Genomic DNA, 14,800 nt, shown 5'->3' with positions numbered 1-14,800 from the left:
CTGTATTTTATAGTAGAATTCTGTTGTGATGGTCTAAGGAAGTTATGCTATGCTTTAGCTGAAGTTATACATGTGACTGAAAGTTAGGTATTTCTATTATTATGGAATGTGAGCAGGCTGGTGGATTTGGCCAAAAAGGAAACTGGAAGCTGGTATGGTGGAGTGCTGGTAAGTCAGTGTCCTTCCATTTACTGGAAGGAGTGAGAAAATGCTAAAGGTAAATCATTTTGCAATGAGTGCATTGAAAAAGTTATTGGTTGGTGTGTAATACTGATAGTGAGGTAGAGAGGCAGAGTGCTGGTGTGACCCTGCATGAAGGGCAGCAATTTTTAACAGCATTGATGATAAAAAACTCTTTTGCAACCAATGTAAATTGAGTTGAGCAGCCACACTCCTATCCCATGAAACTGTGTCCGTGTCACAGAAGTTTATCCTCTTGGGAACTCTTCCAAGTTAAAGAAGGGCCCAGCACTGGACAAGCACAAAGACTGAATTGTCCTTCTCACTTCATTTGCATATATATATATATATATATATATATGTGAATACTTTCATACAGCCCAAGGGCTTAACAGGATTTCAGACACGAGTGCTGCCAATATAGAAGTTATTTTCAACTAAAAGAACATTTTCTGTCATTTTCAGTATATGTTAGGACAAGATAGGTGGAAGGAAATAGAGAAAGGAGAACAGGGGCAGAAACCTGAAGAAGCTGACAAAGACATGGCAGGTTGTGCTCCTTTTGGAGAAGGCTTATGGGCAGATGAGTGTCATGGTTTGAGTAGAGCACTCAAACCATGACAATGAGTAAGACCAAAGATCAAGGGACCTCTAAAGATCTGCCCATAGAAGCCAAAGACAAGTTGTTCAAAGTATGGTAGCGTGAGCAGCTTCATTTTTTTCAGGCCAGTTAACAACCTGGAATATATTAGAAAACACCTCTCAAAAGACCTGTTGGCTGCTGCCACTTAAGTAATGAGGGAGCTGTTTTTTTCAAGAGGAATATCCTGAGAAGAGGGGAGCTGAAGAAGAAAGTTCACTTTTTCAACACTGAAACTGTCCTTAAAAAGAAGAAAGTATTTGTAAATATCCTGGAAGATGCTGAAATAGAATTGAAAAAGGATTACTACCAAAGAGTGCGTTTTATTTTATGAACATGTTTCCTTTATATTTGTAACTTGTGATTTACTCAAGTTGTGTTAAAATCTTACAAACAGTAATGGTAACCAGATCAGAGTCTTTCAGTGCTAGATCTTTGGTTTCAGTTCTTCTCCCTGAGCTAGTGGCTACTTTCTCATGTTACTCACTGGTAGGTGAAGTTCTTTTTCAAGGGATTTTTTCCATCATTTCCTTTCTTAATTTAAACTTATTGTAAAACTTGTATCTGTGCAAGAAAGCCAGATGCTGAGGTAAGCAATGTAATTACAGCCTCCATCAAGAACTTCTCATCTTTAAAGACTTCCCAGCCCTGTTAAAGTAACACTGCAGTGAGACAGAGTACATAGAGTTGTATTGCTACACATTGTTTTGTATCTCCTGTATGGAACCCTATTCTGGAAAATAAATATACACTGTCATTTGAAGTAAGAACACCAGTAACTGTCCAAAAAAATTGCATCTTTTGTTTGCTTTTGCTGTTGTCATGAACTGCCTTGGAATTTTTGCTATTTCTGGAATGTGAACTTGTTTATTATTACTTCATGTTCAGTGACTGCTATAACCTTTTTTTTTAGGTCTTGACCATTACCGCCCTGAGGTCTTTGAACACAGTAAAAAGTTACTGCTTCATCTTTTGATTGCATTGTCTTGCAATAGCAACTATCAAGCCATTGCATCAGTTCTGCTTCAGACCAGAGAGATGAATGAGACCAAGACTCTGACAGTACAAACAGCATACTTACCTGAATATCTTTATACAGGTAATAAAGCAAAAGAAGAAAAGAATATTGCATTATGCTGTAAGATTTCTGAAAGTCAGCTGTCAAGGTTACTTCCCTAAAATAAGAGTTTTGATAAAGTGAAGTGCCAAATATGAACAGTTGCCATTAATACTTGTTCCATGTGAACTACCTAGAGATGCATCCATATTATTACTAGATAACTTTTCATGATAGTGAGAAAGCTATCAGATGTAAGGCAAAATATATGATGCAGAATTTTAAACATTATAGGGCCAATAATGTACTTTCCCCTCTGGGAGGCAGAACTGCTTTTAATGAGGACAATCACTCCTCAACCTTCAAAATAAATGAATAAGTAATTCCAACACAGAAAGAGCAGCAAGAATATGCAGCTAGAATTTCCATTATTATGTTAAATTTCACATGATACACACCTCTGTTTTATCCCAGATACACCCCATTTGTGTCCTGAAATCTTTTTCTGCATTAGGAGGTTTGCTTCGTATGTCTGTCAAGGCAGGTGTTTTAGCATATTTACCTATTTTAAGGGATTGGTTTGAAACAGTTGGAAGCACACAACTAGCTAGATTTGCTATGCTCATGTAATATTACTAAAAATAAGGATATTGTTGTGATTTGAAGGAATCACAGAACCAGTGTACAGCTATGGAGGTAGGATTAGTTGTGTGGGAGTGAGTGAGGAACTTGACTATAAAGTAAGAAATGAAAAGGAGAAATTGTCAAATTAGTGGCATTTCCATGGCCCCTTAGGAACATAAGCAAAAGTAATAAATAATTTAGCTCTAGAACTTCTTAACTGATTATTATTTTGTATGAGATAGAAAAAAAATGAAGTACAGACAAGAAGGGGTATGAATTAATTTGTCCTTTTTAGGTTTCATGCTGAATAAAGTCTGCAAAATTATCTCACATTTAAATTCCCTATCTTGAATCCTGTAGATCTCTTTCCCAGTGCATATCACTGAATTATTAAATACAGAATAAAACTACATTAAAATTACAGTAGAGCTTTTCTGCCAAAATGAAAACCTTCTAATTCATATCTCTGAAAAAAATTATTGGTGCCTTGTGTCTGGGCCTCTGAAGACCAAGAAGTTATCAGAACTTCGGATTCTTTTTTTATCAGCTAATACAAAAAGTGAAAGTGTGGGTGAGTAGTTGTAGCAAAGAATCTTAATTGAAATTATATCAGCTCAGGTTCATACCATATAATGTCAGGCAACTAAATTAAGTGTCTCGTGACCTGCAATGGATTTTGTCAGTAGAGAGACCACTCCTGCTCCCAATCTTCTTGAAAGGCCAGTTTTTCTGTTGGAGATAGAGCCTAAGATGATTAGCAGTCTAACATTAAGAAAACAGGTCTTGGTTCCTAGTTCCAGCACTCAAGTTGTGTGGCAAGCTTTTGATCCAGCAGAACTCTAAAAACAGAGGCTGAAAATATTTAGTATGAATATCCCAGTGTTTATAGTTACTGAAGGTATAGAAGAGAAGCCTTAAACATTTGTGCCTCACTTTCCATTACATCTGTGCAATTAGGACAACATCATCATCCTTAAAATTCCAACCTGCAGAGGTTTTACTTTCCTCATCAAACTAGCCCAGAGAAGTGAGCTGAACTTTTCATGTACTTAGTTGACTTCCAAATTCACTTTAAAGAAAAATCAGAGTTCTTATTGTAAAATGCCATGAAACATTTGATTTTCAAGCACTTTATTTTTTTGTGCAGTAAAAAAAAAAAACCACAAATCTTGACCTTGGTATTTTTCATTTTCTATTGGATTCTGCACGTTTAGAAACAGAGTACCATTTTCACTCCCACTCTCAGTTGAGGGTTGTTGTGTTCTGCAGGTTTTCCCCATGCTCCCCAGTAGAAGGTTTCTGCTGCTGACTCTGAAGAGAACTGCTTGGCAGATGCTTTAATTCTGGCCCAACAGTGCATTCCATCTTTATCTCCCCCTTTTCTGCTGGCAGGTGGCTTTGACTTTCTGCGGGAACATCAGTCGTCTCCGGTGCCAGACTCCGGCTTGAGTTCCAGCTCCACCTCCTCCAGTATCAGTCTGGGAGGCAGCACTGGAAATCTCCCACAGATTACACAAGAGGTTGAGGACATGGACACTGGTGCTGAAACAGATGAGAAAGCAAACAAATTAATTGAGTTTCTGACAACCAGGTAATGGAGATAACCAGAGGTTACGTTCGTGCTTTCTTGTCTTCTCCACAATTATCTGTAGCAATTTAAAAGACTCAAAGGAAAATGACTGAGCTTTTGTGGTAATTACAGACTCTCATTCCTCTTTTATTGATACCTATAGAAGTAAGAAGGTACTTAAAAGCATTAGGTGTCAAGAACAAGAGAAAAAAATCTTGCCTGACAGGAATAAAATGCTGAATTGACTGATAATTTTCTGTTCAGCAATGAACTAACGGAAAAAGACAGTTTTATTATTATAAAATTAAATAGGAAGTGTACAGGGTGTAGTGAAAGGTGATGATAAAACCCAGGTAAGCCCAGCAGATTTTAGGTACATTCTTAAATTAAAAAACAGAGATTTCTTCATGCAGTTGTCTAAATGCTGTAACTTAGATTTTAAAAGAGCAGTTTATGAAGTGCAGCACAGGAGTATTTGTAAAATTCTGTTCATTTGCATGTTCTCCAGGCTATGACCCTGGAAATATGTAATTGCCTTTACAGTTTATATACATCAACTGCTTGCACTTATCTCAGATAACTCAATCAACTTTTCTACTTTGTTATGTATTTTTTAAGGGCATTTGGTCCACTTTGGTGCCACGAAGATATCACACCCAAAAATCAAAACACCAAGAGTGCTGAACAGCTTACTAACTTTCTGCGTCATGTTGTATCTGTATTTAAAGATTCCAAGTCAGGTAGTAAGTTTTTTTTCCTTTCATAACCAAAAGAATATTCCCTCCAGGTCACACTGAATGTTTATCCTGTTATTTAGGAGATCTACATATGCAGAAACATGACATAACTATTTTATGTTTTCACAAAGATGTCTGACACATGGAAGAATGACTTTAAAAATTGTGCTAGATTGGGCTGTGGCTGAATGTAAAATCAAACATTTCTTCAAAGCTATTGGTGGAAAGTCTTACGATTCTTCTACTAGATGAGAACCCCTCTATGTCCTGTTGATAAAGCCCTTCCCAGTTACTAAGTAAATGTACTTCATTATATTTCCTATGGCTATTAAAGCTTAGATTTACTTTATTATCTGTTTATCTTTTTAGAGCTTAAGAAATGTACTGATTGTATTTTGAAATCCAACACAGTCACTAAGTGTCTTCCAAGATCAAAGCAGAACACAGCATCCGTATTTATATTTAAAATCTTATTCAAAGCCTACTGAAGCTTAGGAATTCTAATTCAGCTTACCTTTAGGTTTGGGTTTGTTCAGAAGTTACTGTGTTGCTGCCAGCAAGAATAATGGATGGCTTCAAAGTTTGTCCAGGAACTGTAAAAAAATGTAAATAAGGTGAAGAATATCAGGTTTTTGCTGACAAAACATTTGCAGATTCAGAATTTTGATTTTGCAGTTTATTTTCTTAGATATAAATAATAATGTGGAATAAATGTAAACAGTAAGAAGCTCTTCCAAAACAAGACATTTCTGCATTTCCCTTTCTCACAGGGTTTGCGGGGTTTACCATAGTGTGTATCCTCCCCAGAGTTGATTCAGCCCATTCTGACACCCTTTTCTTTTGCTTAGGTTTTCATTTGGAGCAGCACCTGAGTGAAGTTGCATTGCAAACAGCTCTTTCAAGCTCCTCAAGACATTATGCAGGTCGCTCTTTCCAGATATTCAGGGCCCTAAAGCAGCCCCTTTCTGCACATGCATTATCTGACCTCCTGTCAAGATTAGTAGAAGTTATTGGAGAGCATGGAGATGAGATTCAGGTATGCATATGTACATAATGCTTCTCAGTACTCTTGATTTAATGTATATTTAATATAAAATTACCTTTTTAACAAGCTGTTCTGGAATCAACTGATGGAAAGTAGAACATGGCCTTAGAAAAGTTTACTGAATCCATATGTACTTTTTAAAGGCTTCTTCAGGCTGTTACAATTTGTGCATAGTTCTAAAGAGAAGAACTAGAAAATATCTAGTCAGTGTCACTCAAAATGAAATCTTTGTGATGACCAATTTTTCCCTTTTCACACCTTAATTTGTAATTAAGGACCCCATCAGCCTATCTGCTGATTTTATCTGGTGACAGGGAGCAGACACCACCTCATTTCTCAAATGTTAACATCTTTTGAAATAAAGGCACACCATCCCTAACAATACAAACTTACACTCCCCTGATACGACTCAGTACTCTGAGTGAATTATGATGTTCATTTGGTTTGGCTAAACAGATTGTTCTCTCCTGAAATTTTACAATCAGAGTGTATTGTGAGGTTCAAGACTTAACAGAGAACTACTAGCTCTTAGTAAGAAGCAGGCTGACATCACCTCCATATGTTACTAAGGTAATGAAACTGCCACAAGATGACAGTAATATTCTGTCACAGCTCCTTGTGCAGTATTTAAATCAGTGACCTGCAATTCAGAGGTTCTGTGCACCATTACCAATCCCCTGATGAAATATGTGTCCTTGCATGCCTTCATAGATCATTCAGAGGCAGAAAATAAAACATGGTTGTAATGACATTTTAATGTTTAGGGCAGTGGATGTGACTGTTCTTTTTTCAGGAGGAATTACAGGTTTTCAGTTGGTGCCTATTCTCTTTATGAGCTGAGTATTTTTAATTTTCCACTGTTTTTAATGTCTTTGTTGAAATGTTTCACCATTAACAGGGGTATGTGATGGAGGCACTACTTACTTTGGAAGCTGCTGTGGATAATCTGTCTGACTGTTTGAAGAACAGTGATCTTTTGACAGTGTTATCACGGTAAGAATCTGTTCTCCTAAGTCTCCTGTGTCATGATATTGTGTGAGTTCAGCAAACTGACAGCATAAAATTATTTTGATAAAACTGAGCTCATCTGTAACCTTCAGGGAGCTGCACTAAGAGGACGTTTCAGCCAAATTTTTTAATAGCTTAAATAATTCATAGAACTAAGAGACCTTTACAACACATTGTAGATTTTGCCTTGCTGCCACTTAGCTATAACTTACTTTAACATCCTTTAAAGATGCTGTATTTTTTTTTCATCTTTGTACCATATAACTGAAAACATATCTGGAAAGAAACATGGTGTTTGGAATGTTGGCTTCATACAAGCTGTTGTTATCAGATTAAATATTCCCCAAGAGGTAAATGGTGATGGTTTGTTTCCCCAGTAAAACTAGGGAGAATTTTATCCCAGGTGTACATAACCTGTGGATTTTGCCAAACGTGTGGACCATATTTGTGAAGCCCATGTCCTTTAGGTAGGCCTTTGTACAGGATTTGTTCCATAACACAGCTGTTGACAGTACTGAGAGAAATAAGTGTCTATGTGACTTATATTAGCAACAACAGAATAGGGAACATGTTTGAAAAATGTCCATAAGTTACAGTGCTTTACATGCAGAACTAAAATACAAGGGCTTATTCCTGAAGCCAGTAGTCAGGATGCTATTACACTGCAATGGCAGAACCCAAGTATTGCCTTGTGACAGACTAGAGTTGGGGAAATACAGTTTCTGCTTCCTAAGCTAAGAGTCATTTCTCTTTCTTTAGTGCGTATTTCAAGAAAGAGCAGGATGGAGCAGAAAATTAGAAACACTCCAGAAGTCAATGAGATTCAATATTCTTTACTCTGATAGTGCTGATTCTGAAAAATTCTCTTCAGAACTTATAGACACCAGGGACTCATAGCATATGAGGTAGGGATGGGACCAGAGAATCAGGAATTAGCTCCTCTCCAGAACAAATTTCCCTTGCACGTGTCAACACAGCATGCTCATCTGTACAGATAATTGGTAGGGATTCTGTGGATCATCACATGACAGTCCATGAGAAAGCATCAGTCACTGAAATTGAAAAATTGAAACAGCTCAGTTTCTTGTAAACTGTCCTGGAGATCTTAGGATACAGACAGAGGAGGGTGCAATGAGGTCAAGGTTTCTGAAGGACCTATGCCAGCAAGAAAAGAGGCAGCTATGAGGTGACTAGTTTCTTAAGGATAAGAGGCATATTCATGGTTCTGCTTAAGGTATGCTGGTTTTCATGCCCACAGTTCTCCCATTAGCCAGTAAACCATTCTGCATTTTGCCTGCCAGCTGTACAAAGTTCAGGGTTGCTCCACTGATGAGGTAGTTTTAAAGACCGAAGTTGTTTCCAGTTCTACCACTGCTCCAATATATGGACATTTCCACAAGTCACATAATAGTTCTGTATCTCCTATCCCCATGTTGTTCTTACTTATCTAGACTTCAGGCTATCCTGCCCTGGTTTGGTGCCGTGCCACATGAACCTCACTGTTGTCATGTATGTGGGCACTCCTAGAAAAAGTAGGCAGGCTGCAATAGTGTGGTGTTTCCCTATTTAAATACTTACCTACAGTGTGATAAAACACCTAACTTGTATCCAATCTGTTCAAATTTCAAGCTGTACATTCACATGGTACATATTACCGTGTAATATTACAATGTATGTTGTATGTTTTGGGTTCAGTTCATCTTCCCCAGATTTGACCTCGAGCTCCAAACTGACCGCAAGCCGGAAGAGCACAGGACAGCTGAATGTGAATCCTGCAAGCAGTAACACAGCCACTGCTGAGCGAAGCAGGCACCAGAGGAGCTTTTCTGTACCCAAAAAGTTTGGAGATGTGGACAAGTCCTCAGACCCACCACGCAGTGCCACGCTAGACAGAATTCAGGCATGCACCCAACAAGGCCTGTCCTCTAAAACCAGAAGTTCTTCTTCTCTGAAGGACAGTCTCACTGACCCATCTCACATTAACAACCCAACCAACCTACTGGCCACCATCTTCTGGGTTGCTGTGGCTTTGATGGAATCAGATTTCGAGTTTGAGTATCTAATGGCCTTGAGGTTACTAAATAAACTTCTGGCTCATTTGCCACTAGATAAAGCTGAAAACCGGGAGAAGTTAGAGAAGTTGCAAGGGCAGCTGAAGTGGGCAGACTTCTCAGGACTTCAGCAGCTGCTCCTGAAAGGATTCACCTCCCTTACTACCACTGATCTTACACTACAGCTCTTCAGTTTGCTGACACCAGTGTCTCGAATATCCATGGTGGATTCCTCTCAAGCTATAGGTAAAAACAGAATACTTTCCTCTCTTTCAGTTTCTATTGCTTTTATATTTGGTGACAGACCTTGTTAGGATATCTGCACTAAGCCAAAAGTGGCAATTTTTTCTTTGTCTTCTGGTATAGAACTCTCTTCTAATAATGTAGTTTTGTTTTGAGTTGGGTGGGCTTTTCAGAAGTGTCATAACAACGTAATATGTTTCTGAAAAGTGAATCTATTACACAATAAGGTACTGGAGGAGAACACCCATTATTTCACATTTAATTTCTAGTGCTTAGCAGCATATAAAGTTTCTGAGTGCTGACAAAATAAACATATGTAAGGAGATACTGCCAAATTTTTGAGAACCTATTTTGGCCAGTTTTTCTTCTGAATTATTTTCAGAATATTGGAAATTATTTGATTTTAAATCAGTTCTTCACAAGATTTTTCCTCTAAATGTAAATATTTACAACTCTTGTGCACTTTTTAGATAATCCACAGTAGCACATTAGTGAGTGAAGAGAGAGGCTTGGGTTATAAAGAAATAATGTAATATTTTGAAATTCCCAATTATTTTGTTGAGATTTTGACCACTTCTTATTTTTATTTCTGGGAGACAGTTCATGGTTTTGTTCCAGATTTTTACTCCTCTGCCTCAGATACTAAAACAGTTGTTCAGGCTTCACAACTAAGTCATAACAAGCTCATACACAGAGTAAGGGGATGAATGCCATGAATGCCCATCTCTAAGCACCTGTGTGTGGTGCCTGTGTTCCAAACTTTTGCTGGGCAATTCACATGTGGGCTGTGACGGTACAATCCAGAGGTGTCTTTTTCTTTTCCCAGGGTATAGAGGAAATCATGGGAAATCTCACTCCTGACTTAGGCAACTTGTTTAATTGTGTAGAAAGAGAGGGAAAGAGTGGTCAGAAAGATACTGTCAGAGATCACATTCTTTCTTTTCAAAAAACACATTGTGTATGGATATTCAGTGACTTCTGAGTTTCCTCCAGCATTGGAGCAGCCTTTGTTACAGCTCCTTGTTACAGTCAATGCTTATAGTGAGTGGTTCATTCACTACCTTGAGCCATGACTTGGTGCAGAAGAACTGAATCCCAGCTCCAGACAGAGCCCTGAGGTTAATGACAGTGGCTGGGGCATGGCACTGGAGCCATCTCCTAGCTTCAGAAATACCCATATGAGTAAGTCTCATCTGAACAGTTATATCAGAATCTTGTTTGTTGTTATTGTTAACTTGAACAGTGCAAAACACTGTAAGCTGTGCCTGGCAGTCTACACCAAAACAGTTGCTGGTTTACAAATACTTCCTGAAATTCTATTCATGTTTTAGCAGCAGTAATGAACATGCCACCAATATGATAAGCCAGTTAAATGGAAAAGATAAACATACTCTCTAATAGGAAAATAACTTATACTTTTATGAGATATTGTGTCCTGTAAATACCTGTTGGTCATCTAATGTTGGCAAAAATAGATTCATGCTTTATAACACTACTGTTGCCTACATAATATACTGGATTTTAAGATTAAGGCCCCTTCAAGATAAGCCCTCCATGGCCAGGGGCATGAACTACTCGACAGTCTGTGTGAATTTACAGCCAATATAATATTGAAACCATTTCATCCCACAAAACACCAGTTTCAAGATCACTGTGACTCTTGTGTCTAAAACACCCAATTTTTTCTGTATTTTCCTGTTCTAGGATTTCCACTGAACGTTTTGTGTCTCCTGCCTCATTTAATTCAGCATTTTGACAGCCCAAACCAATTTTGTAAAGACATAGCTGAAAGGATTGCTCAGGTATCAGTTATTTACTGTTTCATACACCCCCAAACCCTATAAAAGGCAGTTGCCTTTTTCTTCATAGTTGTAATGTTTATATTTAATTAGGTTTGTTTGGAGGAGAAGAACCCCAAGCTATCAAATCTTGCACATGTAATGACCCTTTATAAAACACACAGCTACACAAGGCACTGTGCTACCTGGGTAAATGTGGTTTGCCGTTACCTTCACGAGGCATTTGCTGATGTTACCTTGAGTATGGTTACATATTTGGCTGAGGTAAGTTTTTTAAGGGTTTTTTTTTCTGTTTTAACTCTTCTATAGCCCAGCAACCCGTCTAGCTGGAGTCTGCCTGCAGATTACTGAGGGATTTCTGTATCTGTTGTTTGTAAATCATAGAATCATAGAATCCTTGGTGTTGGAAGGGACCTCGAAAGATCATCTAGTCCAACCCCCCCTGCCAGAGCAGGGCCACCTAGAGTACATCACATAGGAACGTGTCCAGGCGGGTTTTGAATGTCTCCAGTGAAGGAGACTCCACGACCCCCCTGGGCAGCCTGTTCCAGGGCTCTGTCACCCTTACAGTAAAGAAATTTTTTCGAATATTCAACTTGAACCTCCTATGCTCCAATTTACACCCATTACCCCTTGTCCTATCACTGGTCAAAGATAATTCAGAGTAAAAAGTAATTCAGAGTAAAAAGCAGAAATTAGTAGAAAGAAAGGGAATCACCATAAGGAATCAATATTGAATACTAAACCAAAAAACAGCAGAGGTCTGGAGTGCTGATACATCTTAAAGAAGCTCCACTCAACAGCTGGTCAGATTTTCCCCTGTGAGAGAAAGAGAAACTGGATAACATTTAATTAGATTATGCTGAGGAAAGCATGAGAGGGACTGATTTCAGAAAGGGTTTAGCAGTATAAGTAAGGTATCATGACAGCTTACTATCTAAGGATCTTCTCGAAATACATATTTTCATGTATTCCTCCTCCTCCTTTATAGCCTGTGGTTACTTGATCTCCTGCCTCCTGTGCCAGATCAGAATCAGGACACCATTTTCTTGTAGAGTTCCCAGATTTATCTCTTCTAAGCTGTAGTGAGATGCCTTCGATCCCATTCCTCATCCACAGAGAAGGCAGTTTCTGCTGCCTGAAGCTGCAACTCTTCACCTTGTTTGTACATGGATTCTCTAAGTAAACTATCGTATCAGCTCCTGACTGGTGGTGAAAGCTGTAGCCCTCCTGTAGGAGACTGAAACAAGATCCTGAAGTTTTTCAGTCTGATTTCTAACTCAGAGACTTTGAAGAGCTATTCACTCTTCAAACACAATGACTCAATTCTCCAGTCATGTTTTTCCTTCACAGCAGAAACCTGTATTTCTAACAAATGCTGTAAAAATTGAAGTTTAAACTCTTTCTCCTTTGCTTTCCCAGCCTCAGGAAAGCGTTTTTCCCCTCTGTTTTCCCTTCAGCCTTCTCCATACAGTTACTAGTGCTTCTATCCTTCCACAAAGGTCGTTTCATGTGATCTCACATCCTGTGAAATAGCTTTAGGTGTCCATCTGGAGACTCCTTTTTTGCACTTGCCCCTTGCTGTAGGATGGCACCACACTGCTGTATTAACAGCAAGTAAGCCAGATTTTTTACCCTAATTAAGTCAGATTCTTCATGTAACTTCCTCATTGCAGGGTGACAGACTGGTAAGCACAACTTCCTTTCCCTGTATTTACACTGACTGCAGCTCTGTTGAGTCATGTCTGGGGAATATTTGTATGGGCAGAATGTAGCAGCCAGTGTGGAGGAGGAGCAAGAGACAACGAACTGAAAGAGATTTTCCTGTCAAGTAGAATGTTTCTCCTTTTCTTCTTGGTTAATCCCAAACCAAGATAAAGAATGTGCTCCTGTTTACAGTCTGCTGTACACTGACACTGGGACAGACTGTTGACAGGTAAAGCCAAATAGGTGAACAGCCCTACTGGGCAATCTGCAGTTGGATGTTATAGAGCCTTGAACTTTAACAATCCTGGCTCAGTCCACAGGGCTTGGGTCTGAGGGAAGTTGTGAGACATGCAGTGCTTAAGAATAACAAAAGAACTCTGTGTTGCAAGTGTGGCCCTCCAAGCACACAGGTGAGCCTTCAGAAGGAGACTTTCTAACACAGGCTCATAAGGCTATGAGAGCAAATGCTCTCAGCAGAAGGTAAAAGCCTCAATTAATGCCATTGAGGCAGAGAGTTTGCATTTAGCCTATTTGATGGCAGGTAATTGCTTGTCAGCTAGAGGTATGATAGTGGTAAGACGTTTTAGACGTGTTGTTATCACAGCCTTACAGTGACAAGCAGCACTCCTTACTCAATTTTACATATTGAAAAGTGATCCACTTTTACAACCATGAAAAGCAATCGTTTCTTCTAGAAAAATACTTTAGGATCTCAGTCCAAAGGTGGTGAAAAATCACTGTTTACTAAGTGCACTGGAGCTCTGAACCTGCACTACCAAAATCAACATCCATGTTAGTGAAAGCTTACTTCAATTTTATGTTAGATTTTTGCATACTACTTTGCAAAAATCAACCTTGTACCATTTGAGCAGATTGATTCTAGGTGGATATCTGAATTGGCATGGGTCACATGTTAAACTAGCCATTCCTTAAGTTCAGGATCATGTTTGTACTTACATAGCTAATGCTATTAATACAGAAGGGACAAGAAACCCCATAGTGGATAGTAACGTGTTCACAGTAGGTATTTCCTCCTTCTCCTCCTGTTAGATAGAGGATTGCTTGCGATAGAAGCATGAGCATTCATAACCAGTTCAAAACCAAGGAATCATTAACTGGTTTTGTTGCAAGGGGAAGCATGTCCTAGCTCAGGCTTTATCCCACTGATGGCTTGTCTCTCAGATGTGGCTTATCAAGTGCCTTCTTTATCTCCTCAGTGGACACAGAAAATACTTGTTTGACTGACTACCATAGCCTAAGAGCTCTGTATCTCTGTTCACCTGCTGCTGGGTTTGGAGGGACAAAGGGAACTGTCTCGTGGAGCAGCACCCCAACAACCCCAGCAACCAGCAGCAGCCAGCCAGGCAATGCAGCCCTTTGAGGAGCTCTCCCCCAAGGTCTAGGTTGGTTGCTGCTTCAGGAAAGGGACAAACATTGCTAACAGAGTGTCAGTCCCTAAACCTGGGTACGACCTGGATAGTTACCACATAAGAGATGAATCTACAGTTCTTCAAAACAGTTCATATGGACCAGAGTATTAAAAAAAACAACAAACAAAACGAACTAAAATAAGACTTAGAACAAGTATGATTTCTTCTTGCAAATAGAGTGGAAACTCTGTTCTGGAACTTACCATTCCAATAAATGTGTTACCACAACCCTCTCCTGTATCTACTTTTTTTACTTCTGGCAGCAAAATAATTCTAAATGCATTTTAAGTTGTTGTTCTTCTTTTAAACTGAAGTACTTGTTACAAATGCATGACAGATTTAACTACACACTTGGACTATCAACCACCACATATACTCATCCAAACAAATTAAAACTAACACAGTTCACAAATGTTTAGAGTTTAAGGTGCAAGAGCAGTTTAAATCAAAGGATTCTTTGAACAACAAATTTATAAAAACTCTAATGGAAATTAGAAACTTTCAGAGATAATGTTCCTAGAACAGCTTTCTAACCAGCAATAGAGACAAAATACCCATTATTTCCCAAGAGTTCCTTTTCCTATTACAAAAGCATTTATCGGATGGAGTAGCCTCTGTCAGAAAACAAAAAAAATTCTTTTTCTCATCCAGATAGTTTCTTCTAATCCTTATTTGATGTACTGGATCCTAAAAACCATACAGAAGGAAG

At 38.7% G+C, this 14,800-nt stretch overlaps 1 protein-coding gene across 2 annotated transcripts in view; it reads left to right on the top strand.

Annotated features, from left to right (window-relative positions):
• FRY (FRY microtubule binding protein) overlaps nt 1-14,800 on the top strand; it is a 163,421-nt gene that overhangs the window by 111,448 nt on the left and 37,173 nt on the right. For both annotated transcript variants that reach the window (XM_030446532.1, XM_030446525.1), the window contains exons 39-46: nt 1,734-1,919; nt 3,894-4,092; nt 4,690-4,811; nt 5,657-5,844; nt 6,752-6,846; nt 8,557-9,158; nt 10,860-10,957; nt 11,048-11,218. In XM_030446532.1, coding sequence (XP_030302392.1) covers nt 1,734-1,919; nt 3,894-4,092; nt 4,690-4,811; nt 5,657-5,844; nt 6,752-6,846; nt 8,557-9,158; nt 10,860-10,957; nt 11,048-11,218 — 1,661 coding nt within the window. The remainder of the gene's footprint in view (nt 1-1,733; nt 1,920-3,893; nt 4,093-4,689; nt 4,812-5,656; nt 5,845-6,751; nt 6,847-8,556; nt 9,159-10,859; nt 10,958-11,047; nt 11,219-14,800) is intronic.

This window comes from Calypte anna, chromosome 1 (genome assembly GCF_003957555.1).
Source record: "Calypte anna isolate BGI_N300 chromosome 1, bCalAnn1_v1.p, whole genome shotgun sequence".
Taxonomy (NCBI): domain Eukaryota; kingdom Metazoa; phylum Chordata; class Aves; order Apodiformes; family Trochilidae; genus Calypte; species Calypte anna.
The sequence above is the reverse complement of the archived record's forward strand: the minus strand, read 5'-3'. Positions and strand labels throughout refer to the sequence as shown.